Source organism: Vidua macroura, chromosome 28 (genome assembly GCF_024509145.1).
Source record: "Vidua macroura isolate BioBank_ID:100142 chromosome 28, ASM2450914v1, whole genome shotgun sequence".
NCBI lineage: Eukaryota > Metazoa > Chordata > Aves > Passeriformes > Viduidae > Vidua > Vidua macroura.
Window position 1 is genome coordinate 662,808 of NC_071598.1, and position 27,965 is coordinate 690,772.

Sequence of the window (27,965 nt, forward strand, 5' to 3'; positions counted from 1 at the left end):
CAGGCCCCTCGCCCCAGCCCGTACCCACGGGGCCTGAGGCTCCCCTGGTGCCAGCAAGAGCCACAGGGCAAGAGTGCAGAGGTGAGGGGAGCACCGTGGCCAGCATCCCTGTGCTGCCCCGAGCCCAGTCTGCCCTGCCTTCGGGGCGACCACCGCCCGCAAAACCCCGGGGACGTCTGGAATGCCACTGCCGGGAGGCCAGCAGGGTCTCCAGGTGGGGGGGGCGGTCCGGCTGTGACTACAAGCCCCATCAGGCCGCTGAGGAGGAGGAGGAAGGCGGAGGAGGAGCCGCGGCTGTCGGCGGGGCGGTGCGGGAGCGGCTTAGTTCGGCGGCGGCGGGCGCTCGGCGGGACGCGGCGGGCGGGCAGCGGCAGCGGCGGCGTCGGGGCGGCCGCGCCTTCGGGAGCGCGTCCGGCAGCGGCTCCGGGAGCGCCTCCCGCCGCCTCCGCCCGCCGGGCCGGACCGGGGCTGCCATGGGGCGGCCGCTGTGAGCGCGGCGGCGGCGGGGCTGCGCCTCTCGCCCCGGCCGGGGCTCCCCTCCATTGTTCCCGGGAGCGGCGGCACCGCGCCGCCGCCGCCGCCCGCGGGGCTCCGGTGAGTAACGGCCGCCGCTCTCCGCGCGGGGGGCGGCACCGGCACCGCGGGGCGTCGCTTTGTGCTCCGCGGGGCTGGCCCGGGGGCTCGGTCGGGGGACGGGGCTCGGTCGCGGCCGAGCCCCCCCAGGTGCGCCTCGTTGCCCCGGCGGGGCGGCTCGACGGCGGCACCGGCGCGGGGGGGGCTCCGCCTTGAGGGAGCTGGGGGTTTGCGGGCGGCGGGGCGGTCCGGTGTGCGGGGCTCGGGGGCCCCGGGGCCGTTCCCGGGGTGCAGCCGCTCGGCGGGCGGCACTTCGGGAAGGCGGCGGGTCCGACCCCGTCCATCGGCCGAACCGAGACTGGAACCGCCGCCGCCGTCCCGACGCCGAAACCCCTCCCGGCCGCGGGGGAGCCGGGCGGGAATCGAGGGTCGTTTTCCGAGTCGCTGCCTGGCCCCTTATTCCGGAAAAGTACCTGAGCGGGAGCCTTGCGGCTTCCAGAAGAAAATGGAGAAGGAGCTGGATTTGGTTGTGTTTCAGTTTTGGGATCCCGGGGCGGTCAGCGGGAATGGAGGCGCTGGAATAACGCCGTCCCGGAGCTGGTGCTTCCCTTTGTGTGTCCACGCCGGTGGGGCTCCCGGAGCCGCCGCATCCCAGCGCCGTTCGGGCTCCGGGAACCGCTCGTCCGCCCACGGCGGAGGTGCCGGGAGTGCGGGGAGGCGGCGGCGACACCTGCGATGGCGGGTGACCGCCGCGCCGGTGCGGTGGCCCTCGGCACCCGGAGGGATTGGTTGCAGAGGGGTTTGGTTGTGGTTTTTGTGGGTTCTGGGGCCGGGAGACGTGGAGGTGGCTTCGTGTGGGGACGGAGCAGAGCGTGTCCGTGTTCAGGTGACGCCGAGGAGCTCCGCGGCTGCCTCGCCGGTCCCTCTCTGCCCGGGTCGCTGAGTTACTGCCCCGCGTCCCGGATCACGGCGGGCCGGGGCAGCTCCCTCCCCGGCAATGTTTAAACCCAAGCAGTTCAGTGAACCCAGCGGCTCACACGGTCGGGCTCGGAGCCGCCAGCCCCCGGCCGGGGGGGGACCGGGGCCGTGCGCAGGTGGAGGCGGTGGTTTGCTCCGCTGGGGCTCTCCGGGTGCCGACGAGCTGGATGCCAGCACAGGGAGCGGGGCTCGGGGAGAGCCCCCCCGCGCAGCCCGGGGACGCCGCAGGAGCGTGGGCCCTGCAGCCCCCTGCTCTGGCTAGCAGCCATCTTCCCCACTCAGGAGCACTTCCTCCCTTAATCCCTGCGCTGGCTGGCATGCACTGCTGCCTTTTCCTTGTGTTGCTCCGAGAGGATTAAAATAAATCGCCCCTGCCCCGGCAGGGTGCAGGCACGAGTGGTGCCGGGCTGAAGGCAGCCGGCGGGAGCCCCGTCTGGGCTGTTCTGCACACGAGGTGCCTGCCCTGGCCGGGCGGGAAGGGTCACTGCCAGAGGTGAGCTGGAGCTCCCTCCGTATTTACCCCCCTAAAAAACGTAACCTGAGCCGGGAGCCCTATTGTCTCCAGCCCCAGGTGGAGCCCCCACCCCAAGTCCTGGCTGCTGGAAGTGGCCACTTGCAGATGCTCATCCCATCCTGAAAATCCAACTTTCTGCCCCTCTGGGGACCTTCTGCTTCTGGACATGATGGCAAATGTGTGTCCTTCCCCTCGCGATGGCTTTCCTTGGAGGAGTGCAATGTAGTGAAAACCCCATCCAGCTCCCTCCCGGCCTGGGTAATGGGTCTGTGTCCCTGTCCTTGACCAGTCTCCTCCCAAAGCAGTCAAGGGGACCAGCCCAGTATAGATTTTTGGGTATCAGTGGTTGTTCTGTAGATCTGAAAATCAAGTCTTCAGGTAGGGAGGGATCCCCGGGTGCAAGGATGCTTCTAGAACTGCGATGGTTTTATGGAGATCTGTGGGTGAGGCTGGGCCTTTCCCTGTCCTTCCTGCCCCATGTCCCAGGCTCTCCCACCACTGGATACCCGCCCACAGCTCGGTGCTGGAAGTGCCCCTGGTAGCCCTAAGTCCTGGCAGCCAGCTGGGAAGGGTTAACATGCTCTTTGTGCTGCACAGTTGGATATTTATTTTTCCAAGCATGTGTCTGCTTTAAGCATTACAGTTTTCCCCTTCAGTTCCATGTGCAGTTATGTTTGCTTTTTATTTTAGCAAATACTTGGTTCTTGACCTGAGCCACAGGTTGGGGCACGGAGCACTGGGCAAGGGAAGGGCTTTGCTCCTGCCACCCACAGATCTTGCCTTTGGCTGTCCTTCTTCCCCAAGGGCAGCTGGAGGGCTGCTTTTGTTGTGCCTTAGAGGAAAAGGAGTCTCTTTTCATGTGCTTTGGAGCTGAGGGGCATTTGTGCCAGGCAGGGTGGTCTGCTGGCAGTCACCACCTCCCCTCCTGAGGGACAGGGACTGCGCCTGGTTGGGCACAGTCTGCCACCTCGGGCTCCTGATGCTGTGCAGACCCAGGAGTTGAGCTCAGACTCTTCTCCCTGTTGGATTTGGCCTGTCCCTGTTCTTTCCCTGCCTGCTGTGTTACCCGTTGGCTGCTGCCAGCCCGGACGTTCTGACGTGGTGAATGCCACGGGCCCTCTCTGTCCCAGCAGGGAGGCAGAGGAAAGGAACCAGAGCCCCCCAGCCCCAGCGAGCCCATGGCAGCAGCCACCCCCGTCACATCCAGCACACAGGGATCAGACTGGGGCTCCCCTGCAGATGTCACAGCATTGCAGGGCTCCGACCCTGGCTGGACACCCTGCTCCAGCACCAGCTCCTGTGTTTGGCACCTCAGATGCATTCCAGGGATGAGCCACAGGACAGGAAGGGGCTTCCCCACTCAGAGCCACTCAGCTCGGAGCCATGGGGTGCATCTGCTGTGCAAGTGGGAAGGTCCTGTCTGTGCCGTGTCCCTGGGACAGCTCAGCCCTGTGACTCAGGGGTGTGGGAGATGCGAGGAGAGAAAGTGCAGCCCTCAGGGTCCCTGAGGACAGTGGGGGACAGGTTGCACAAGGCTCCTCATGGACACCCTGGCGTGCAAAGGCAAGTCTGAGAACATCTTTCCTGGTACACAGGGAGCGTGTGCCCCTGGAGGGTGCACGGATGGGCACAGGGTTGTCCAGCACCACTCCAAAATAGCTCTGTGGGTGTAATGGCTGGTTGTAATTGCAGTTTTGGAGGCAGGTCTCCGAGGGGCACTTAGCCCTGGCTCCTCTCTAGCTGCTTCTGTTTTTAGTTGTTTGAATCCACCCCGGAGCAGTAAATTGCAGTGTGCTGGGGCCACGGGGAGTGGGGATGGTGCCCAGTGCCCGGCAGGAGCCAGAGACCCACCCTGCCCGAGCTGCCATCCTCCAGAGCAAATGGTTTCCTGTTGGGATTTGTATAAAAGCTGTACAAACACGGAAAAGAGCCATGCTGTTGTTTGCACAGGTAGGAGCGCTCTCCCCACTTCCTTGCCTCCTTCCCGTGTGGACTCCAAGGAGTCATGAGGGCAGCTGTCTTGGGGTTCCTCAGTCTCCCCTTTTCCCTTGGGAAGGAGGAAAAGGTCTGTGCTGCCTCTTCAGCATCTCTGAGCACTGAGATTCCCTCGGGTGCTGCTGAACCTGTCCGGGAGGAGCAGGCAGGGCGCGTCCCAGTCCTGCTGCCCTCCAGCAAAGCCGTGGCTGCTGCGCCCTCCCTCACTGCCCTGGGAAGCTGACCATCTCTGTGTGCTCTTGCTGGGTCCTGGCACCCTTCCCTCTGTTCCTCCCTTCCTCCCTCCCAGTGACCCTCTCAGCCACGGGACAGCTCTGTGCTGCCGAGCGATCCCTACGCCATGGAAATATCCTGCTGTCAAGGCCCTGAATCAGCTGGAAGGCACCCGCTCCGAGGTGTATCTGGAGAAGGGCTCTGCTGTGTGCGAGCCAGCACTGACTCATTTTTCAGGAACTGGAGGCACTGGGCTCTCCTCCATCCCTCCATCCCTCCCCTCGGCGCGGGGCCGGCTCGGGAGGCCCACGCAGACGCTCCGCATTAGGGCATGTTCCGGGGAGCATGTGCTGTCGATAAACAAAGCCACTGAGAGACAGAAAAGAATTCCCAGAAATACCAAAGACCTTTTTCCCCCCCACCCCCCAAAGAATTCTTCCTCCCCTTTCCAAACCCTGATAAATCCTGAACATTCAATAACTATTTCCAAGCACTACCCAGTGCCTGGGAGTGCTGGTGCCGGAGATAACACCGGTGTTTGCTGGGTGCCCTTTTCCCTGCCCGACTCCTTGTGTCAATAGTTTGGGTCCCAGATATTCCTGTGCCAGCCAGAGCAGTTGGGCAGGAAGGAGGCAGCTGGAGCCCCCACAACTGCACCCCAGCTGGGCTTCCTTTGGGTGCAGAGGCTCTTTGGAGGATCTAAGCCCTTTGGGGCTCGTGGCTGCTCAGCCCATCCCTGGGGAGAAGCCGCCGCTCTGGGCACAGGCAGCGCAGGGTCTCACGCCGGAGCAGGAGAGGCAGAGGCCAGAGCTCCGTGGACCGAGTGCGTGGGGAGGATGAGTAGCAGTTTATTACTCACGATGATTATTACTCACTGCTTTTAGCAGTGCGTACTTCAGCCTGACGCCTTTCGGCGAAGGGAAGCGCCTGTTCCCGCGGCAGGTCGGGGACGGCACAGCGGGGAGAGCAACCGGGTGAGCTTGGGATGCTCGGCAGGGGCCGAGGGGCCTGGAGGCACAGCTGTACCCCGGGAGGTGCCTTGGGGAAGGGTTTGTGGGATGGTGTCGCCCTGTCCACCTCCTGGCCCTCGTAACTGTCCCGGAGCTCCCGCTGCCAGCGGCGCCCTGGCCGGGGCTGCGCGGGTTGTGCAATGGCTGGGCAGGATCTCCTCGGCAGAGCCCGGCGGGACCATCAGCGATGGCCAGCGTCGGGACCTCATCCCAGGCTGCTGCCGAGGTGCAGATGTGGCGCGGGGGTGGAGCACAGGGGCTTGTTCCCATCCGCAAGGCTCGGAGCAGTCGGCCGGGGGCGGCTGGGTTCGGGCTCCAGCGTCCCCCTGGAACGTGTCTTGGAAGAGCTCCATGCTCCTGGCACGGAGAGAAGGAGGGATGGTCAGAGGGAAGGAGGAATGAGGGCCATGGAGGGCACGCCCCCACGGCATCCTGAGGCAGGATCAGGCTCTTCTGGGCTTCCCTGTGCCAGAAGCCAGCTCTGGAGCTGCCCTGCACTGAGCAGACCCCTGGAAAGGGATGGGGACCTGAGGGGATGGGTGGGCTGGAGAGCCCAGCATGAGAGCTGGCAGGGACGAGAGCGAGTTGCAGAGTTGGCCCAGGATGCCGGGGGATTTCTCCCCACACAGCCACTTCAAAAACAGCTGTTGGTGGAAAGAGATCGGCTGCAGCTGGCTGACCCTCTGGCTCCAGGAAGGCCTCTCCAAGGGGGTGGCTGCTATGTGCCCTATGGATCCTATAGGGAATGGAGGGGGCTGGAGTTTGCAGTGAGAGCTGCTTTGTGAGGGGCGGCACAGACAACATGAGATTTTGTTCTGAATAAGGGACTTCCCTCAGTGAAGCCATGGGTCAGCAACACCTGACAAAGTGCAGGAAGAGAGGAGCAGGAATCTCCCTTTCTTTAACTGGCGTTAATGTTTCTCTCAGCATTCTGGAAAGTCTTGCTGCATTCGGTTCTGCTTCGCCAGCGGTTTCACTCTTGACACATCAGCGCTTTTACACAGGGAAACATAACCCTGCCAGTCAGTGCCGGGTCGTGTCAGGCTGCTGAGGGGTCTGTGGAGACCTGCCACCGCAGTCTGGGGACATCCCTTGATCCAGGGACATCCTGCTGGCTGGGTGGAGGCGGGAGGAGCACCGCCCGTGATGGAAGCGCACGCACCGTGCAGGCTGGTGGGATGCGGGGGAGCTGGCCCTGCCTGACTCTGCTTTCCTCCTTCACAGCTTGTAGGGGCTGCCAGCCCTGCGGAGACCCCCCTGCGCCCGCCCGGGGCCCCCATGGAGTGGCAGTTGCGGAGCCCAGTCGCCGAGCAGTAGCCGCAGCAGTGGGATGTGGACCTGGCGGTGCCTCATCCTTTGGGCTGTGCTGGTCGCAGCCGCGCTCTCCGCTGCCCGGCCGGCCCCCACCCTGCCCGAGCAAGGTAAGAGCACGGCCCGGGGCCCCCGCTCCCTCGTCCTTTGTGTTCCCCGTGGGCCACACGAGCTGCTCTTCCCTGCAGCAGAGGCAGAGGCTGCCATGTGCTCCAGCTGTGGGGCCACCAGCACGTCCCCAGTGCCACCTCTGGTGTCACCCGGCTGCCTGGGAGCTGGTGCCTCTGGGGACATGGCACGTGTTGTCCCCAGAGTGGTTTCTGTGGGCACAAAAGTGGGTGTGTGGCTCCAGCTGTGCCTGGGGACATTTTTAACCCGGAGAAAAATTGTGGCCAACCTTGATCTGTTGGTTTGGAGGAGGGTACAGAGCCCTGGGGGCTGTGTCCCCCGCTGGGGTCGCTCCGTGTGACGGCACTGTCACCCCTGTGACAATCTGTAACCCGGGATGTGTGTGAGGCTGCTCCCACCCTGTTGGCCCCACTGGGGTGACCCTGGGCTCAGCTATTGGGGATGAAGGTTTGGGTGCAGGGTACTGGTTCAGCTTTTGCCAGCTGGCAGTGCTGGGGATGAATGCACCCCGCAGAAACCCTCGGCATGCCCCGGTGTTGCTCCCAGCTGGGAATGCCCAAGGTGGGGGCTCAAAGCTGGGGCTGGCTGGTGTGATTCGTGCAGTCCAAATCTCTGCTCCGTGGGGCTGGGGAGTGCAGTCCCTGACCAGGACATCCCTTGTTATCGCTGCTGTCCCCCAGGAGCAGGGCCGGTGGCAGTGGCCAGGGGTGCTCCTGCCTCAGCCTGGCTCGGCTCTGCAGTGTGGGGGCACCCCAAGGCTCAGGGATGGGCCAAGTGGGTCGCCTGGCCCTGGGCAGAGCCGGCCCTGGCAGAGAGCCCCGCTCCGGCGCGTCAGAGCCTTGGCCCTCGGCGAGACAGAGAATAACCAGAGCCGGCAGCGGGACTTCGACTCGCTCCTTTTGGTTCTAATTACCCAAGAATGTCTGGTCTGTGGGCACTGCTCTGCTTTTTAAGAGTCGCTCCCCCTTCCCCCTTCCTCCCAGCAGAGCCCTGAGCGGGCGATTGCCGGTGTGGTGCTGCGTGCTGCCCCGGGGTCGCCTCAGGCTCGGGGTGGGAGCTGGCAGGCGGCAAGTGGCCCCTGCTGCAGCTGCGGCAGCCCTGGCGGGAGATGCCTGGGTGATGCCGGGGGCGGCACCTCTGACTGGAGCAGCAGGTCACACCCTGCGAGGTGACACCCCGGGGGACAGCCAGAGGCACACGTGGTCCCTGGGGAGCTGCAGCTCCGGAGGGGAGCCCGGGCAGAGCTTCACTCGCAGGGACCGTTGCTGAGATTTTTCCACTGGCGTGCCTGCTCCCCGCATCTGTAAACAATGCGGTTGACAGTGGTAAACATGTTTTTCTCAGGAGATTGCTCTTCCTGGAAGAGGTTTCCCGGCAGTGTTTGGGGTAAGGATGGCCCTGTGCTGCCAGGAGAGCACCACCTGCAGCCCTGGCCCCGGCTGTGGCACTGAGAAAAATGTTGGGGTGTTCGGGCTGAGGGGAGCTGATTGAGCACAGGTGAATTTTGGGGTGCATGAGGAGCCCTGCAGCTCCTGGAGGGTTTGGGAGCCGCGTCAGGCGGTGGCAGTGGAGGAGGAGAGGAGGGAGCTGGTTCCTCGCCAGCCTCATGCCAGGGCTAACAATAACCTCTGGAAACGTTTCCCGACATGGTTCTCACCAGGGCGGCCCAATTAGTGCCACAGCAGGAGCCCGGCTGGGGCAGAATCCGTCCCTTGGCTCGGGAGCCGACTGGTGGGAACAAAATGTTCCCAGCAGGGCGTGTGGGATGGGAAGAGCCAGTGCTGGGCCGGGACCTGCAGCCAGGGCTGAGCCGCCGGCATCTCTCAGGGGCAGGCTCCGACCCAGCCCCAGGGGTTTTGGGGTCCCCAGGGCTGTGGATGGGGTTCAGCTGCTATGCTGAGGGCTATCGTGTCCTGGGGGCCAAGGTCTCTGTCCTTCCCCCATGGCACCGTGACTCAGGAGCATCCCCCATCACCCCAGGGCAGCAGCGGCCGGTCCCTCGGTGGTGGAGGCAGCAGCTTTCCCGGACTTTGTTCTGCATGTTTATGGGGTTTCAGTTTACTCCCGGTTCTGAGGCAGCTAAGCTCCCTTCTCAGGGAGGAGTAATCCCCCGCGGCCGGCCAGCGGCCTGGCCTCACGTGGAGGGGGGTTCAGCTCTGGCCCCCCTCTCCCCGTGGTGTGGGAGGGAGTTTGGGAGCTCTGCTCGTCAGGGGCTCCCTCACAGCACCAAAAAATCTGGAGCAAATAAAACATTAACAGGCATTTACTGCATTTTATAGTTACCTAAATTTGGAGGTGGTGAAAAAACCCTGGTTAAGGGGAAAAGCCAAGAAATTTCCATGCGCAGCCTCTGTCCCTCCCTCGCACAAAGCCGCTCTTTGTCTCCAGGTTAAATAGAAACCTGCAGAAAATTGCCAAGGTTTTTTTTTCCCCTCTCTCCTTGTCTGCCATTGTCCCAGCCGCTGCTCAGGCATCTCCTCGCAGGGGGCTGCCACGGCCCTGCAGGGGGTGCCGAGTGGCCGAGCAGATTGTCCTGGGGAGCGTGTCCTGGGGCAGGGGGGGTCCTGCCTGGTTTTGGGACACACTGAGCCCCAGACTGCCCCAGAGCAGCAGATACCTGCCCGGGGGGTGCGGTTGCACTCCGCAGCACAGGGGGTTTGGCTGCAGCCCCCTCCCCGTGGGGCAGGGGCCGAGGGCTGCCCCATTTCCCAGGGCTGCTGGCTGCCCAGCTGGCCACAGGCTTAACCCCCCCCCCGGCCATCTGCGGGGCCAGCAGGGGCCCTGGCTCCCGGGGCTTTGTTGTCCCCAGCTCGCCCAGGGGGTCTTGCTCTGGACCCTGCAGGAGCCAGAAGTCCAGGGCAGGCAATGTGCTCAGCCCAGGTAGCCTGGGGGAGCCCACGAGGGTCTTTGGTTTGTCCCCGCTGCTCCCCACGGCACTGCTGACCCTCGGCTCTGTCCCCCTCCCCGTTTCCCTGCTGCCCAGTCCCTCCTGGTTCTCGCAGCTCTAGGTGTCTCCCACCCAGTGCCTCGGGGAGCCCAGGGGATCCCGTTTGGAGGATCTGACTCCTTGCTGGAGCCCCACGAGCAGCCCAGGGACTCCCTGCCAAGCCTGCAGCCTCCTGCGCTTCTGCTGGTGATGGCAGCAGCCCAGGAGTGTTCCCGGAGCTCGGGGGGCCCAGCAGCACCCCCAGACCCCGCTGCTGCAGCTGCCCAGTCCCGGCTGCCATGGCTGTGCCCTCCAGGGCATCACGCCGCCGTCCCCTCCCAGCCTGCCGGCCCGGCATTGTTCCACCCTCCCGCCTTTCCACTCGGATGCTGTCACTCCGGCCCTTAATTGAGGAGCAAAAAAAAAAAGAAATAAAAGAGTCTTTGGGAAAAGCAGCCGTGCTCTGCCAGAGCCTGGGCTGTGGAGCTGCCCCGGGGGGAGCAGAAGGGTCCCGAGTGCGGAGCCCCCGTGTGCCGCAGCCTGGGGCTGTGCAGGAGGGAGGTGGGCACAGGAACGGACACTCAGTTCCAGCAGCGAGCCAGGGCCGGGCAGAGCCAGCCAGAAGCTGTGGGTTGGGGTGTTTTCTTGTGACCCCCGTCTGTCCCATGCCCGGGGGGAGCCGATGGAGAGGTGCCTGTGCCCCAATCCGCTGCCTCCAGGGCTCTGAGCGTGGCCGGGGGGCCCGGGGGAAAGGCGTGGGTTTGTCCTGATAGCTTTGCAAACTCCCAACGCGCCTGTTAATTAAGTGCTGCTTCATTTGCGGTGCAGGCTGGGAGAGCCGGAGGGCCTGGAGCGAGACATAAATCCCCTCTCCCTGCGGAGGAGCCCACGGCCCCCGGGCTGGCTCGGGCAGGAGCAGCTGGGGGTGCCCTGAGCACTCCAAGAGCCATGAGTGCCTTTAGCCCGTGATGCTCATCTGTTGGCATGTCCCTGCTGCAGCCTTTCCCGGGATCCAGGGACACGCAGGGCTCTGGAGCAGCCGGGATGCTGCACCTCGGGCCATGCCCCCGGCTCAGCCCGGGCTGGGGGACACGGCAGGGTGAGGAGCTGTTTAAATCAAAAAGAAGCCAATCCCCACGTCCCGGTGAGCGCTTCCTGTTGGGATTAGTGGGGCTGCCGGGCATGTGTGTGCTTTTTCTTCAGGAAATACCTTCGGAAAGCCCCGCTGGGGTCTCCAGGGCAACCGGCGCCTGCGGCTCCGCGCCCCCCGCCCGCATTGTCCCCGCGCCGCTTTGTTGGCCCCTTTATTGCCATCGTCACCATCGCCATGGCCAGCACAGCCTGTGGCTTTCTGTGCTTGGAGGGTGCACCCCGGGCTGCCCGCGGAGCGTGCCCAGCCTGGGGGGGCACGGCCAGCAGGGAGAGGGGGGCACCGTGAGCACGTCGGCAGGGCTGCCCCGTGTCCCTGTCCCTGCTGTCCCTGCTGTCCCTGCTGTCCCTGCTGTCCCTGCTGTCCCCGTCGGGGGCTAGCCCCAGGGGAGCCGGTGACAGTTATATGCACTTGGTGACACCCTCCCTCCATCTGGCCGAGGCTCGCTGGGCTCGGCTCCACTCCCGGTTCCATTTCAAAGCTGGAATAAAGTAATAAACCCGCGGCAGCTGCCCCCACCATGGCACTGCACGGCTTCTGGGGGTGCTCACAGAGGCACCACGGGCTGGAGCTGCCCCTTGCCTCACTGGGGACCTTGGGGCTCCCCGTGGGTGTGAGCCCTCCTGTCCCCTGGGGTGGACAAGGCCTGTGGGACTGGTGTTCCTGTGCTCTGCTTGCTGCCACCTTTGTTTGCTCAAAAGGGCTGTGACCAGCCCCACAGCTCCCAGCTGAGGAGAGGACTCCCACTAACCGGCCTTTGTGCAGTGCGGGAGCGCCCAGAGCCTCGGGGGTGAGGGGCAAGTGTTGCTCTGGCTGATGACCCTTTGGAGAGGTGGCCCCTGTGGGCCTGGCTTGTGCCCGTGGGGAGGCTCTGCCATGGGGCTGTGTGGTGGGGCTGTGCCCGGTGCTGTGGTTTAAGGTACAGGAGAGCGGAGGGGGATGTGAGACAGGGATGTGTCAGGCTAATGAGACCAGCAATCATTAACCAAAGTGGAGGCCACACCAGTGCCATGGGTCACACCAGCAGCTCTCAGTGGCCCCGCTGCCAGCCCGGTGCCATCTGTGCCATGGCAGCAGCCACGGGGCTCTCTGCCTGCCAGGGCCACAGGGCTGCTCAATCCCGCCAAGAGCCTGAGCAAACCCGGCCGTGCTCTTTAGCCTGTGAATTCCTTCTCAGGCTGTTCCCACCAGGACACGTTTTCCACCTCGTCCCAAGTGCCAGAAGAGTGCTGTGAGTGCCCACCGTGCCCTCGGCCTCCCCTCTCTGTCCATCACCTCAGCACCCCCGTGCCCCAGTCGTGCTGCTGATGCAAACCAGCCCTGGCTCAGTGGGGCTGGAGGGGGCTGGAAGCTTTGAGAGGGGATCTGGCCCCACGCCCAAGGGTCTGAAGGAGCTCTGGCACTTGCATAGCATACCCAGGGACGTGTGGCCATTGGGAAGGGACCCTCCTGAACCTGGAATGCTGCTTCCTCAAGCCCTGGCATCAGGCTGGGGTTCCCCAAAACTTCCCCTCGTCCAGAGACCTTTTCCATCCCCAGGATACCTCTTCACGCTGCGCAGGTGCAGCTGTGGGATGCTGGTGGAGCTCGGGGCTGGGAGGAGTGACCACCCCAGTTTCCCTGCAGGGCTGTTCTGTTCCACAGGGAAGTTTGCTGATGCGTGGGAGGGGGCAGAGCTGGGAGCCAGCTAAGAGCAGATGTGGCTGCAGCACTGGACTCGTGCTGGTTTGGGTTTTCAGGGCTGTTTGTTGCCCGCTGGCCTTGCTCTGTGTGAGGAGGGAGTGGGGACGGGCAGGAGGATGTGGTGTTACCCAGCCCCGGGGTTCAGAGGGACAGGATGGGATGTCACTGCTGCTTTGTGAGCCTTCGGAGATGCCTGTGACTAATCACTTGGAACACAAATCAGAGCTGTGAGAAGTGCCCGTCCTGTGGGAGAAAATCAGGGGAAAACAGGATTGCAAAGCAAGACCCTTCCTCACCACCAAAGGGGCTCCCATTGGTCTTCCCCTTCCACATTGAAATGTTTTGTAACCTCTCACGGATGAACTGGAGCCCTGGCGTTGGAATTACAGCAGCTGAGGAAAGGGAATGCAGCCCCATCCAACTGTTGTCCTTCAAGTGCTGAGCAAAAGAAAGAGGAGAAATTCTGGAGCTGCTCATGAATGTTTTTCCCATGAAGCTTCTCATCAGTCCAAGGCAAAGAGAAGTGGCCAGAAAGTGAAGTGCAGGTCACGGTGCGGTGAATCAGAGTTCTGGAGAGCCGAGGTTTCATTTTTGGCCCTACAGAGTGGCTGTTGGGAGCAGGGAGGAGCAGGGAGGAGCGAGGCCTCGCTGCTGCTCCTGGCCCTGTGCTGCCTGCACATGCTGGCCCAGGGCGAGCTGCTCTGTGGCTGCTCAGGGCACATGTGCAGAGCAGGGAGCAGAGGTTCTTCTTGTCTGGCTCCTTGGGCGCTCAGAAATCCTGGGGGGCTCAGCCCTGGAGCTGAAGCTTGAACATCTCCTGGCTGGTTCTGCTGCGTTTATTGGGATTTTCCTGCCCCTGAGAGGAGCACGTGCAGCAGTGCCCTGTGCCCCTTCGTGCTGCTCCCACGGCATCCCGATGGCATCCAGCTGGCCAAGAACAACCAGACACAACCAGGGAGGAGGCAGAGGCCAAGGGGTGCCTGAAGAGCTGGGCTCTGGAGCTGTGCCCACCAACCTGTAGGGCTCAGTCTAGGATGATGATCACACTGCATCCACCCACATCATCACAGGGAGCCTCTGCAGAGCTGTAGCAGCCTGGACCTTTCCGTGGGCTGTGGAATTGGAAGAGGTGATTTGAAACCCAGCATCTTCCCCAAGCCTGGGACCGGGAGAGCTGCTCATGCACCACCCACCGTGGAGGGCAGGACTTGAGGACAGAGCCCTGGGCACTTCAGGGCTGGGAGAGATGAGATCATGTCACAGCAGGATGGAGAGAAAGGATCTTTGTCACCTCGGGGAGCTCAGCTCCCCTGCCCGGGACTGCTGCGGATGGGAACGCCGTGGCCGGCAGCTGTCTGGCCAGAGCTCCCTGGGCTGACCTGTCCCCCTCGCTCCCTGCCTGCTGTCCTGCCCTTTCATCCCTGCAGTGCCCTGCTCTAACCAGGGCGGGGGTCCTGGTGGCATGGGGACCCTGGCCTGCTTTGCTGGCTGCCCGCTTGTGGTGGTAGGGATCCTGAGAGCCCTGCGAGGTGGCGGAGCCCTGCAGGGATTTGGGATGCTTCCGGGCGAGGCTGGATCCTGCCATGCAGCAACACTGAGTTGTCACTGTTGCCTGTTTCTCCCCCGTTGGGGGAGTCACGCTCCATAAGAGCCGAGAAGGGTGAGGGCTTTGGAGCTGCCCGGGCACCGAGCAGGTCCTGCTGCAGAGGGAAGCACTTGGTGCTGCTTGGGGTGCTCGCAGCCTCTGCCTCTCCTCTGCTCTGCTGCTGCCGCGGGCTCTGTCCCCTGAGTGCTGGGGTCCCTGGTGCCACAGCAGGAATATCCCAGCAGTGGGAGCATCCCAGCAGTGGGAGCATCCCAGCAGTGGGAATATCCCAGCAGTGGGAGCATCCCAGCAGTGGGAATATCCCAGCAGTGGGAGCATCCCAGCAGTGGGAATATCCCAGCAGTGGGAATATCCCAGCAGTGGGAGCATCCCAGCAGTGGGAATATCCCAGCAGTGGGAGCATCCCAGCAGTGGGAGCATCCCAGCAGTTGGAATATCCCAGCAGTGGGAGCATCCCAGCAGTGGGAATATCCCAGCAGTGGGAGCATCCCAGCAGTGGGAATATCCCAGCAGTGGGAGCACCCCAGCAGTGGGAATATCCCAGCAGTGGGAGCGTCCCAGCAGTTGGAATATCCCAGCAGTGGGAGCACCCCAGCAGCGCATGTTGCCTCATTAACCAGGCCGCAGCAGCAGCAGCAGCAGCAGCATGGTTTTTCTTTGGTCTCTATTCCTTTTCTCCTTTTTTTTCTCTTCTTCTCTCCCCTAACTCCTCCAGCTCTGCCCAAAGCAAAAATCGAAGTGGAGTCGTACTCAGCCCACCCCGGTGACCTCCTCCAGCTGCGCTGCCGGCTGCGGGATGACGTCCAGAGCATCAACTGGGTGCGTGACGGCATCCAGCTGGCCGAGAACAACCGGACGCGCATCACCGGGGAGGAGGTAGAGGTCAGGGACGTGGTGCCCGAGGACTCGGGGCTCTACGCCTGCATGACCAACAGCCCCTCGGGGAGCGAGACCACCTACTTCTCCGTGAACATCTCAGGTTCGTAGCAGCCCCGGCTGTGCAGGGAAGGGGCAGCCGCGGGGCCGGGCTGCGAAGCGAGGAGCAGGCTGCCTCTGCCCACCTGCACACCTCTGCACACCTCTGCACACCTCTGCCCACCTCTGCCCACCTCTGCACGCCTCTGCACACCTCTGCACACCTCTGCACACCTCTGCCCACCTCTGCACACCCCTGCAAGCCCCTGCACACAGGCTGGCCACGCGCAGTGAGTTCGGGGCCGACCTGCACCTTGCGGGTGCCCAGAAGAGTTTCCAGTGTGGTGCCGTGGCTTCCTGGCCACTGCAGTGCAGGGAGAAGCTGCCAGAAGTCATCTCGTGTTTATCTGAGGGGGCAGGGGGCTGCAGGGCCGCCCCAGGAGGGGCACGTGCTGGGTGGGAGCCGTGGTCTGCAGTGGTGTTGATGGAGTGTGAGGCTGCAGAGGGAGGAAGGCTCGAGGTGGGGACACGTCTGTGCTCGCGGGTCGTGGCTGCCACCCCAGGGGTGTTGTGGCACCGGATGTGGGGTGAGGAGCTCCGAAGTCACCTCTGACAGCAAATCTCTTCACGATGTCCGCGGCTGCAGGCACTGGGATGGTGGGCTCTGCCAGCCCTGGCTGTGCTGGGGACTGTGTGGAGTATTTTCCCCTGATCCCCACGCCCCTGCCGGGCACCAGCACCGCCCTGCCCTCCCACCTCACCGGGCACAGCCCCCACCACCCACCCACCGTGCTCCGGGCCCGCCAGCCACAAAGGTCCCCTCACACACAGGTGCTCAGCAGGGCTGTTGCTTCTCTTGCAGACGCTCTCCCCTCTGCAGAGGATGATGATGACGAAGATGATTCCTCGTCAGAGGAGAAGGAGGCGGATAACACCAAGCCGAACCGTACGTGCGAGCCGGGTTTGCCCTTGGCGCTGCCCTGTGGGCAGGCAGGGGGAGGCTGGGCACACACGAGCATCACCCAGGGATGGGGCAAGCAGCCCAGGGCACCCGGCAGCCCAGGGCACCCGGCAGTGGCGAGGGCGCAGTGGGGAGAGCGGGGCTGGGTGCCGGGGGTGGAGCAGCTGGGTCAGAGCAAGGGGCTGTGCCAGCACGGCTGCACTGGGGTCGCTGCTGGTGCAGCTGAGCATCCACCCCACAGGGAAAGGGCTGGGTAATGCCCTGTGGCCCAGAGCTCCCCTCCCTGCTTCAGCTGGCCTTGGCTGCTGGCATCTCTCCTGATTCCTGCTCTGGGCATCCTCGGGTTACTGCAGGAGCAGGAGGCTGCTGGGTTTGGCCGTGCTGAGCCCTCCCTCTGCTCCCCAGAGGCCATCGCTCCCTACTGGACCTATCCTGAGAAGATGGAGAAGAAGCTCCACGCCGTCCCCGCTGCCAAAACAGTGAAATTCAAATGTCCATCGAGCGGGACGCCCAACCCCACCCTGCGCTGGCTGAAGAACGGCAAAGAGTTCAAACCTGACCACCGCATCGGGGGCTACAAGGTACGGATGGGGCAGCGGGGGAGCAGCCCCCGGCCCTGCGCAGGCCTGGGGGGCTCCTGGGGAGGGGCAGGACGGGGCTCTGGGGCGCTGGAGAGGCACCAAGCCCCCACCCACGCCAGCCCGGCAGGGGCAGATGGGCCGCTGTGCCATTGCTGTTTGGGAGTGGCCCTACAGCTGTGACCTGCTTCTGGGTGGTGTTTGTACCAGCTCAGCCCTGGGGGAGGGGGCTTGTGCCGAGGGGCCGGCCGGGCTCGGCCACCTCTGCCTAATCCCCGTGCCGAGGAGAAGGGCCCGGGCAAGGAGAGGGGTCTGGGCATGCCCTGGGCTGGAGGAGCCCCTCCATGCCCAGCAGTGGTTGGTGGGGGTGCTCCAGCACATGGGGTACTCCAGCCCATATTTGGGGCCCACCTTGGCTCCCTGAGCTGGGGAGGAGCTCGGTGCTGCTTCTCACAGCTCCAGACCAGCATCCCCGAGTTCCTTTTCTCCCCAAGGGAGGGGATGACCAGCCAGAAGGCAGCACTGTCCCCTTGTGCCATCTCTGATTTCGGGAGCAGGGCTGCAGCCTGCCTGGGGCTCAGAGCCCTCAGTGCCTCCCAGGCCAGGAGCCCTGAACCAGCCCAGCTGGGGGGCTGTGGGGCCACCATCAGCACTGAGTCACATGCCACATGTCACAAGCAGCTCCAGCCGTGGCCCTGCATGCCAGGGCTCCTGCCAGGAGTCTGGGGCAGCAGCAGGAATGCGGCCACGCCGCAGCTTCCAGCTCTGTGCAGCGTGTTCTGGAGGGACACAGGCTCAGCCCAGGACATGGGCTCACGGTGGGGAGGAGAGGGGCTGCTGGCAGCACTGTGGCTGCCAGCTGGTGACAGCACAGTGCCCCGGCTAGCCAGCGGGGCTGAAATGCAGGACTGTGGAAATAACCAGTTTCCAGCTGGGCTCGAGGAGGGTTTGACATGAGGAGCCACAGCTGGAGCTGGCAGTGACAGGGCTGGCTTCTGGAGAACCTCCTGGTGCCCCGTGGCCAGAGGGACCTGGGCAGAACCACTGAGACTCTCCCAGAGGAGATGCACTGGGTCAGCAGCAGCCACAGTGGTGCAGGACACCAGGCTGCAGCTGCCCACTGCCCAGCACAGGGCCCACTGGCCGTGGGGAGCAGTGGGGTCTGAACCCCTGGGCCAGCCAGGGAAGCAGCTCCTGCAGGAGGAACAATGCTGGTCTGTTCCCTGCACACACGGGGGCCACCAGGGAGGCTGTCCCCACACCAGGCGAGCCCATCACGCTCGGCCGACAGCATCTGCTGCTCGGCACAGCTGGCTCCATGGCTCCTGTCCCTCCTGGGACAGCTGGGAGCAATTACAGCCCCTCTGTAGGGAAGGAGGAAGGTGACCTCAAAGGGAGATTTATGTCCTGCCCGTGCCAGGGGTTGAGCCAGCTCTGACTCGAGCAGGGCCTGGGGCTCTCGTGCGTGCTGCACGTAACTGGCTCTGTCCTCCCCGTGCCCCCAGGTCCGCCAGGCAACCTGGAGCATCATCATGGACTCGGTGGTGCCATCGGATAAGGGCAACTACACCTGCATCGTGGAGAACAAGTACGGCAGCATCAACCACACCTACCAGCTGGACGTCGTGGGTGAGAAGCACGGGGCTGGGGGCTCGCCCCGCACCCGCCTCCCCCTCAGCCTTCCCAAGCAGCAGTGGGTGCTGCACCCTGTGGCGATGGGTGGGTTGTGCTCCCAGGGAAGGGGCTCGCCCACCATCCCCGGGGCAACCTCCCGTCGCCGTGGCCTCCTGCCCCGGTGTGCACGTCTGCAGCACAGCGGGCAACGAGAGGTTCACCCCGCCCTGTTCTGGGAGTTTTTAATTGTGGTGAAAATAATTTCATAGACCGGACAGAAACTTCTTCTAATCGCCTTATTAGCCATAATTCCCAGCTGGGAAGGCTGGTCTGAGCAGTTCCACATGTGGAGCTGCTCTAAATGCCAGTAAATGAACCATTAAAAATGTGATTTAATTTGATTACACTGAGCAAACTGAAGGGAACAGTCAGCGAGGTGAACAAAGGGGTTTGTTAATGCTGACTCACCACAGTGGCAGCCACTTTGTTAATGGCCAGGGCCCTCCATAGGTTTGTTTGACCTCTGACCCTGCCCAATAGGTGCCGATGTCCCTGTCCCCCCGCCGGGGTTTCACCTGTCCCCCGCCCTGGGTGCTGTCACCCCAATGCAGGCAGGCTCCTGGGCAAGGGGACACTAATGCTGCGTTGGGTGCATTGGTGCCCACCTCAGCCAGGGGTCCTGGGCATGGAGGGCTGCAGGGTGCACCCAGATGGGCAGCAGGCACCCCAAACCCCGTTGTAAGGTGCCCCATCTCCTGGTCCCGCAGAGCGGTCCCCGCACCGGCCCATCCTGCAGGCAGGGCTGCCTGCCAACAAGACAGTGGCCCTGGGCAGCAACGTGGAGTTTGTCTGCAAGGTCTACAGCGACCCCCAGCCCCACATCCAGTGGCTGAAGCACATTGAGGTGAACGGCAGCAAGATCGGCCCCGACAACCTGCCCTACGTGCAGATCCTGAAGGTAAAGCCACACGCTGGGTGGTCCCAGCCACGGCCCAGCTCCCCTGTGCCTGGGGCAGGAGCGGGGCACTGGCAGCCACCTGCATGGGCCAGAAGAGTCACCTGGGGCTGGGGACCACCGGCCTCAGAGCAGCTGGAGCCCAGAGCCATCACCAGCCTGCTGGGCAGGGAGCAGGGAGGGCTGTGTGTGCCAGCCGTGCGCTGCCTTTGGAGCCCTAGGGGCACACGGCACAGGGCTGGGTGGGCTGTCCCGGGCAGCGAGCACAGCACTGGAGCTGGGAGCTGAGCCCTGGATCATCCCAGTGAGAGCAGCTCCCTCTGCACCCCAGCGGTGCCACTCAGCGGGCACGCTGGCCGCTGGTCCAGCTGTGGCAGGAGATCAGACTGGGTGGCCTTTAAAGATCCCTTCCGAGCCGTTCTGTGATTCCATGCAGCCATGCCAGCTGTGCTCCTGACCGCTGGGAAGCGGGGGGGCAGCAGGGTCACACCCCCATTCCTGCCTGCTCCTTCCTCCCGTGCCCCCCTGCGTGCAGCCCCGTCCCTCCCACCCCCTGTGGGTGCAGGGGGAGCAGCCCCTGCGCTGGCAGAGCCGATGCCAGCCCTCGGGGCGCTGCGCTGCCCGAGCACATCCGTGTGACTCCATGTTGTTGGTCTGTTCCAGCACTCGGGGATTAATAGCTCTGATGCGGAGGTGCTGACCCTGTATAATGTGACAGAGGCGGAGAGCGGGGAGTATGTTTGTAAGGTTTCCAATTATATTGGCGAGGCCAACCAGTCTGCGTGGCTCACAGTCACCAGGCCCCTGGCCACAGGTAACCGGAAGAATGCCTGGCGGTGGAAGACAAAACTCTGGGCTCTCTTGTTTCTGCTGTTTCTGGTGCAACGACCATGGAAAAATACCCGGCGGGGCCGGCTGTGCTCTGTGTGTGTGTGTCCCAGTGTCTCTGCCGTGTGCTGATGTCTCGTGTCCCGCTGTCTGTCCTGTGTGCTGCCCTCCCCATCACGCCGACAGCAGAGCAGCCCAGGCACCTGCTGGGTCTGGCACCAGTGAACCTGGGTCTCTGAGGGTGCAGCCAGTCCAGGCACCCCAGAGCGGCGCAGTGCTGCATCCCCTGTCTGTGCTGCCCTCCTGCCACCATCCTCTCGTCTCTGTCCTGTCTCTGTCCTCCCATCCCTGTCCTGGTGCCTCCCCGTGTCCGCGAGCCAGCCGGCCGGCTCTGCCCGGGTGATTTCTCCATGCAGCCCATCGCCAGCATGCTCGGATGGGCAGGACACTCCGTTTGGTGGAGGGTTTTAACAGCATCTCCCTGGCTCCGCCGGGATGAGTGGTCATCCCGAGGGTCTCTCTAGCAGGTCTGCAGTGGTCTCTGTCTGCTCCCCGGGGGTCTGGCAAATGAGACTGGGCTCTCCCTCCTCTCTGGCCTCCTCCCAGAAGATCTCATGTCGTTTGCTTCTCCGTTTTTTGCTTCCATTTTTCCTTCCAGACGGCTGGCGTTAACACGACAGACAAAGAAATGGAAGTCCTTCACTTAAGGAATGTCTCATTTGAGGATGCTGGGGAGTATACATGTTTGGCGGGTAATTCTATTGGGATCTCCCATCACTCTGCATGGTTGACAGTTCTCGAAGGTATATACTCCTCTTCCTTTCCTCCCTCCTTTAACCGTATGCATTGTGGTCCGGGAGAGAGCACTTCCCGGCCCCTGTCCCCCGGGTCAGCGTGGGTGCTGCGGGGCTGCCCTGCAGCTGGAGCAGATGGGGCAGTGTCCCCCAGCTCTGTGCCCCCCTCCACCCCAGCTGGGGTCTGCCCTCGCTCTCTCCCTGGCCCAGGCAATGCATACCTGGGGAACTTAACCAGGGCTCGCTCCACCGGAGCAGGACAGTCCTGCACCCCCGGGCCAGGCCAGGCCAGGCCAGCGCTGCCTGCTCGGGGGGACCAGGGGGGGTTTGGGGGTGCTGGCAGCAGCTCCTGCCAGGGCCTGGCCTTGCCCTGTGCTGCAGGACTGTCCGGGGCTGTGTGTGCTTGCCCTGCGGGGATGGCTGCCCCGTCCCCATTGATGCTGCTGCTCAGTATCAATGCACGGACCAAAGCCTGATAACAGCCGTGGGAAAGTTTTGGGCTGCCGTGTGCTCATTGCTTTCCAGCCAAAACTTTCCCAGTTATCAGCCACTGCTTTGTCAGCCGGGTGTGCTCAGAGGTGGGGCAGGAATCTTCAGCTCCCTCTTACACCTCTCTCTGAGGCTCTGCTCTTTGGGGGTGTCAGGCTGGGGGTGCACAAGGTGCAGTGGCAGCCCCATCCTGCCAGATTCACCATGGACCACGGCACGTGGCTGGGGGCTCTGAGCTGTTCATGGCTCCAGCACCCCCTCAGCCACCAAGGCAGGGTCTGTGGGTCCCTCCTCCCACCAGCCCAGGCTCCCACAGCAGGTCCTTGCCACTGGAGTGCCACCGGCTGCTCTGCTCTGAGCTCTCCCCAGTCATTACCAGTAAGGCCTGGGCTCCCACAGCCCTGGGCACGGCCAGACACCCCATTCCATCGTGCAGGGGGTGACCCCACATCCTGAGGGGTCCCTGCAGCTCCCACGTGTGGGCAGAGCACAGCAGGTGGGACAGAGACCTGTCCCCAGAGGTGCCCGTTGTGCCACATCCCTGTGGGGTGACTCAGGCCCTGTCCCCCCACTTCATGCCTGTCCCAGTGACCCCGTCCTGCCCTGGGCCACCTGCAGAGGTGGCAAAGGCATTGCTTGGCCGTGGGGATGATGAGCTGGGGGCTGCTTGCACGCCTTCCCTGCAAGGGTGGGTGGGCAGCCCCCAGTCCCTGCTGCACTGACGTCCCCACTGAGCTTGGGGACGAGCCAGGGGCTCCCCAGTGCCACTCCCCGGGGCCTGGCGGGTGCTAACAAACACCCTGTTCACGCCGAGCCAGCTATTGAGGACACCCCGGCCATGATGACGTCTCCCTTCTACCTGGAGATCATCATCTACTGCATAGGAGCCTTCCTCATCTCCTGCATGGTGGTGACCATCATCATCTACAAGCTGAAGAGCACCACCAAGAAGACGGACTTCAACAGCCAGCTGGCCGTGCACAAGCTGGCCAAGAGCATTCCCCTGCGCAGACAGGTAACAGAAAGTAGAGAGGGGGTTTGTTTGCACCTACTGCCTCTCCTGGAGCCCAGCCTTTCCCAGGGGATGTGGGGGAGGAGGGATGGGAAGACCCAGGACCCTGCAGCACACGCCACCCCCTCCAGCCCGTGCCCACCGCTGGCAGGGGCTGGGCACTGTCCTGGCTGTGCCTGGCAGGGCGGGGGGGCTGCACAGCTCCCCCTCGTCCCCCCTCGACGGGGCTCACGAGGAGAACCAGGAGGACTTACAACAGTTGTAAGGTTTGAGCAGAGCGTGGGACGCACTGAGGAGAGGGGAGAGCTGCCAGGCTGTGCATTTTGGGCTGCAGCGTGATGGAGACTGATGAAAAGTTCCACAGAGGGGAGCAGCACTGCCGGGCGGGCAGGGGGCTGCAGGCAGGGGGCTGCAGGCAGGGGGCTGCAGGCAGGGGCTGCAGGCAGGGGCTGCGGGCAGGGGGCTGCGGGCAGGGGGTGCAGGCAGGGGGTGCAGGCAGGGGCTGCAGGCAGGGGCTGCGGGCAGGGGGCTGTGAGCAGGGGCTGCGGGCAGGGGCTGCGGGCAGGGGCTGCAGGCAGGGGCTGCGGGCAGGGGCTGCGGGCAGGGGGCTGCGGGCAGGGGCTGCGGGCAGGGGCGGGTGCCAAGGCTCCCATCACCATCTCCCCCCCGGGGGCAGCCAGCCGCGGCCTGGGCACTGCGTGAGGGTAACCCACGGCCCCACTGCAGGTGTCGGCCGACTCCAGCTCCTCCATGAACTCGGGCGTGATGCTGGTGCGGCCCTCGCGCCTCTCCTCCAGCGGCACCCCCATGCTGGCCGGCGTCTCCGAGTACGAGCTCCCCGAGGACCCGCGCTGGGAGCTGCCCCGGGACAGGTGAGCCCCGGCCCGGGAGCTGGGTGAGGAGGGTGCTGCTGGTGCTGGCACCAACCTGATCCCCTGCATCGGGCTCTTCTCCCTGCAGGCTGATCCTGGGCAAGCCTCTGGGAGAAGGGTGCTTCGGCCAGGTGGTGCTGGCAGAAGCCATCGGCCTTGACAAGGACAAGCCCAACCGTGTGACCAAGGTGGCGGTGAAGATGCTCAAGTGTAAGTGGCAGCAAGAAGAGCGGTGCTGGCAGGATGCCACAGCCCTGGCTGGGGTCTGCGGTGTGCCAGCCTGGCACCCTCTAAGTGCTGCCTTCTCCACTTTAGCCGACGCCACAGAGAAGGATTTGTCTGACCTCATCTCTGAGATGGAGATGATGAAGATGATTGGCAAGCACAAGAACATCATCAACCTGCTGGGAGCCTGCACGCAGGATGGTGAGGGTGCATGAGTGGGGAGGAGGTGTCCCCTCTGCCACCCCTCCAGCTGCTGGCCACTGGGAGGGGCTGGCCTGGCACCCTGCTCCAGGTTCCAGCCTCTCATCCCACCGTCCCCTCAGGACCCCTGTATGTGATCGTGGAATATGCCAGCAAGGGCAACCTCCGGGAGTACCTGCAGGCGCGGCGGCCCCCGGGCATGGAGTACTGCTACAACCCCAGCCGCGTCCCCGAGGAGCAGCTCTCCTTCAAGGACCTGGTCTCCTGCGCCTACCAGGTGGCGCGGGGCATGGAGTACTTGGCCTCCAAGAAGGTGAGGAGCTCCCAGGAGGCTGTGGGGGGACGGAGAGCCCCGCAGCTGGGCCTGGGGCACGCTCCCTTCCCGTCGTGGGGAAGCGCGCGGCGCTGACAGCGCCCTGCTCGGTCAGTGCATCCACAGGGACCTGGCGGCCAGGAACGTGCTGGTGACAGAGGACAACGTGATGAAGATCGCTGACTTCGGGCTGGCCCGGGACATCCACCACATCGATTACTACAAGAAGACGACAAATGTGAGTGGTGTGCGAGGGGTTCTGCGGGGCGGGGAGGCTCCAGAACGTGCTGGGAACGCCGCACGCACGCAGGGCTCACCCCTGCCCCAGGTTCCCTCACAGCCACGAGCCATTGTGGGTTTTGTGTCCCAGGGCCGCCTGCCAGTGAAGTGGATGGCCCCCGAGGCTCTCTTCGACCGAATCTACACCCACCAGAGTGACGTGTGAGTAGGGCCTGCTGGGGAGATGCATGGAAGGGATTTGCCTTGATTTAATGAAATTACAATTGGTGTCAGCCAACCAAAGATTTTGAATCCAAATTGTATTTGGTGCTGGGACTCACTTATCCTGAAAAGTGGTGCTGTGGATGGTCGTTCCTCCCAGCAAACCAGCCTCTCACCGTACCCAAAGTGGGGCCCAGCGGGGTCTCAGTGCCCCAGAGCCGGTGCCCCAGCGTCTGCCCTGTGTTCCCAGGTGGTCCTTCGGGGTGCTGCTGTGGGAGATTTTCACGCTGGGTGGGTCACCCTACCCCGGTGTGCCCGTTGAGGAGCTCTTCAAGCTGCTGAAGGAAGGTCACAGGATGGACAAGCCCAGCAACTGCACCAACGAGCTGTGAGTGCAGTGCCGGGGTGGGGAAGAGGGGTTTGAAGTCTCTGAGTGCCATTGCCAGGTGCAGAACACAGGCTGGGGAATGGAGGGTGGCAGGCAGATGTTTGGAGTTACAGTCCCAGCAGTTCCCAGCCCTGCAAAACCCTCAGTTAACCAGATTTGCAGCAATCAGCATCTCCCTGGGCAGGAGGGAATCCCAGGGTGACCCCAGCACAGGGAGCAGCCCTGTGTCCGTGCTCCTCCCCTTGGTTTCCTTTCCTTGCACATGGGGGATTACCCTCAACCCCTGAGTAGCATCTTCACTGGCCGTGGGTCCAGCCTGGCACAGGGACACTGGGCACACGTTCCTGGTGCTTCCCTGCTCCCGTGGGCGGGGGTCCCCAGCCGCCTGCCCCGGGCTGAGCCCCTGCCTGCCCCGCCCTCGCAGGTACATGATGATGCGGGATTGCTGGCACGCCGTCCCTTCCCAGAGACCCACCTTCAAGCAGCTGGTGGAAGACCTGGACAGGATCGTGGCCATGACCTCCAACCAGGTAGGAGAGGTGGCAGCTGGGTGAGGTGAGGGACTCCCTGGGGGCTGCCCAGTCCCCTCCTGAGCCCGTCCCTGGGGTTTGTCCCTCTCAGGAGTGACGCTGTTGAGCCAGGGATGGGCGAAATGACTCGCACGATTTCAGAAGGCAAAATGAGCGTTTATTCAAATGCACTTCTCTCTTTTATAGAGAACATTGTGAACATTAATTCCATTGGTCTTAAAGTAAAAACATTTCACCTGCTTGGTACACTGGACTTAGGTCAGTGTGGCAGAACAGATCTATAAACAATATGAACGGAAAACAAGATAATAGATTGTTTACATTCCTCTCGGACTTTTTCCCAGCCTTAGCCTGGCAGAAATCTTTCTCTTTTTCTCTCTGACTGAACTGAGAACATCCACACAGGAGTACCTGGACCTGTCCATGCCTCTGGATCAGTATTCTCCCGGCTTCCCGGACACGCGCAGCTCCACCTGCTCCTCGGGAGAGGACTCTGTGTTTTCCCACGACCCGCTCCCGGACGAGCCGTGCCTTCCCAAGTTCCCCCCTCAGCACAGCAACGGTGGACTGAAGCGACACTGAGGGTGGCACTGCCAGGGGTGCCGTGCCCGTGGACGCTGCCTGCGCAGCCTGGTTGTGCTGAGCTGTCGCAGAAAGGGTTCAGAGACATCCGTAGCATCTCACCTAACCAAAACCACCCACCTCCTGCCAGCCTCTCCTGCCGCTCGTGCCAGCTCTCCACTGCCCAAAGGGTTCGGCTCCGGGGTTTTCATGGCGTTTCCTCCTTTCGTTTTTAAACCTCTTTTCCGTGAATTCTGTGCTTGAGTACTCCCACTTGGCTGAGCTGAAATCCTCTCCCGTGGGCATTGCATGGCCAAAGAGCCAGCCGGGCATCCCGGGATGGCACGTCCTGGTCGGGCACAGGGAGCCGGGCTGGTCTGCCACTCGGAGAACCTGGTGAGCCGGGAGCAGAGCCCGGCTCCTGCGGCTGCACAAGGGGGAGCCTTGGCACTCTGGGAGCCTTGGTGTGCCGGGAGCCTCACCGGTGTGCTGGGAGCCTCACTGGTGTGCCAGGAGCCTCACCGGTGTGCTGGGAGCCTCACCAGTGTGCCAGGAGCCTCACCAGTATGCCAGGAGCCTCACTGGTGTGCCAGGAGCCTCACCGGTGTGCCGGGAGCCTCACTGGTGTGCCGGGAGCCTCACTGGTGTGCTGGGAGCCTCACTGGTGTGCCAGGAGCCTCACTGGTGTGCCAGGAGCCTCACCAGTATGCCAGGAGCCTCACCGGTGTGCTGGGAGCCTCACTGGTGTGCCTGGAGCCTCACTGGTGTGCCGGGAGCCTCACTGGTGTGCCAGGAGCCTCACTGGTGTGCCAGGAGCCTCACCAGTATGCCAGGAGCCTCACCGGTGTGCTGGGAGCCTCACTGGTGTGCCTGGAGCCTCACTGGTGTGCCGGGAGCCTCACTGGTGTGCCAGGAGCCTCACCGGTGTGCCAGGAGCCTCACTGGTGTGCCAGGAGCCTCGGCATGCTGGGATCCTTGGCGTGCTGGGCCCCTCAGTGTGCCCGGAGCCTCGTGGTGTGGCTCAGCCCTCTCTGCCCAGGATGCCCCCGGGCCACAGGACCAGCACCTGTGGGCTTCGCCGAGCCACGCCCAGCACATCCTGGGCAGGAGCCCTGCACTGCTCAGAGGCACCGAACCCACCTGTGCTAAACCCAGAGTCCCGTGTACATAACGAAAAATATGTATAAATATGAATATATATTTACATGTCTTTTTAAAAAGGGTTGTTACCAGAGATATACCAGTTTGGTAGGAAGGTACTAGTGGCTGGTAGATATCAGTTGCTATAAAAAAAAAAAAAAGTCATATATTTTGCTATTTTTGCTGTTTTTATTTTTTTAAATTATGTTCTAAACCTATTTCAGTTTAGGTCCCTCGATAAGAATTGCTGCTGCTGCTTCAGTTTTATATGGGGTTGTATTAAACAGTAATAATAATGTGTCGATGCCTTTGGGGAATAATCCGTTGTCATTACGTGCCTGGCCTTGCCCTGGCCCCGGGGCTCCGGCGGGGCTGTGGCCCGTGGCCCCGCGTTGGGACGGTGCCCCGGGGAGGGATGGAGGGATGGAAGGATGGAGGGAGGGATGGAGGGATGGATGGAGGATGGAGGGATGGAGGGGGCTGTCCCCTGCCCGGGGGAGGAGCGGGGGGCGCCGCGGGGCTCCGGCGCGGCTCGGTGCCAGCCCCGCTCCCCGGGCGGTGCCTGCCAGTGCCTTACCGGGGGAGCAGCCCCGTCCCAGCTCTGCCGTCCGCGCTCCCCGGGCTGTCCCAGGGCCCCGGCTCTGCTCCACCGCGCTGCACCGGCACGGACGGACGGACGGACGGACGGACGGACGGACGGGGCACTCCCACCTGAAACCCCCTCCCTCCCTTGCCGCCGGTGCCGAGACGCTGGAGCCAGGCCGCTGTTACTTGAAAAGTTTATTTTGCCTTTGTATGGAGAAATATTATTTGTTGTAAACTCTTCTGTAATGAATCTGGAATCCTTGTAATTATTAAAGACTTTAACCGCGACTTGGCCACCCACGGCCGTCCCTGGGGGGCGATGGGGAGGGGACTGGCGGGGCTCTGGGTGCTCAAGCTCATCCAAGCAGCACTTCGGGAAGATGTCGCTCAGGGAGCAGCCGTGACGGCAGCTGCTTTTGTGGGAATTCCGTCTTGTGGGAATTCTGTTTTCCACGGCTCCAGCACTCCCCATAAA

The 27,965-nt window shown here is 63.3% G+C and overlaps 1 protein-coding gene across 3 annotated transcripts; it reads left to right on the top strand.

Moving 5' to 3' along the window:
* The first annotated feature begins 444 nt into the window (after positions 1 to 444).
* On the top strand, positions 445 to 27,778 carry FGFR1 (fibroblast growth factor receptor 1). 3 transcript variants are annotated; one of them, XM_054000838.1, is made up of 18 exons: positions 445 to 594; positions 6,508 to 6,704; positions 14,804 to 15,067; positions 15,866 to 15,949; positions 16,370 to 16,545; positions 18,048 to 18,171; positions 18,924 to 19,114; positions 20,598 to 20,742; positions 22,041 to 22,237; positions 22,961 to 23,106; positions 23,195 to 23,316; positions 23,422 to 23,532; positions 23,655 to 23,845; positions 23,961 to 24,083; positions 24,216 to 24,286; positions 24,537 to 24,674; positions 25,099 to 25,204; positions 25,610 to 27,778. In XM_054000838.1, exons 2-18 carry the CDS (start codon positions 6,614 to 6,616, stop codon positions 25,784 to 25,786), a joined length of 2,457 nt encoding a protein of 818 aa, XP_053856813.1. In that variant the 5' UTR covers positions 445 to 594; positions 6,508 to 6,613; the 3' UTR covers positions 25,787 to 27,778. The 3 variants fall into 3 exon arrangements, with proteins under 3 accessions (XP_053856813.1, XP_053856814.1, XP_053856815.1); XM_054000839.1 differs by lacking the exon at positions 14,804 to 15,067; XM_054000840.1 differs by lacking the exons at positions 445 to 594; positions 20,598 to 20,742 and adding an exon at positions 19,775 to 19,925 and having other exon boundaries at positions 6,571 to 6,704; positions 22,041 to 22,258.
* Positions 27,779 to 27,965: the final 187 nt, after the last annotated feature.

Bases quoted from the DNA above. Each gene is read 5' to 3' on its own strand.
- FGFR1 (XM_054000840.1), top strand. From the start codon at position 6,614: ATGTGGACCTGGCGGTGCCTCATCCTTTGGGCTGTGCTGGTCGCAGCC. The intron at 6,705-14,803 runs GTAAGAGCACGG...TAACTCCTCCAG, and splicing joins CCCCACCCTGCCCGAGCAAG to CTCTGCCCAAAGCAAAAATC. The intron at 23,846-23,960 runs GTGAGGAGCTCC...CTGCTCGGTCAG, and splicing joins AGTACTTGGCCTCCAAGAAG to TGCATCCACAGGGACCTGGC.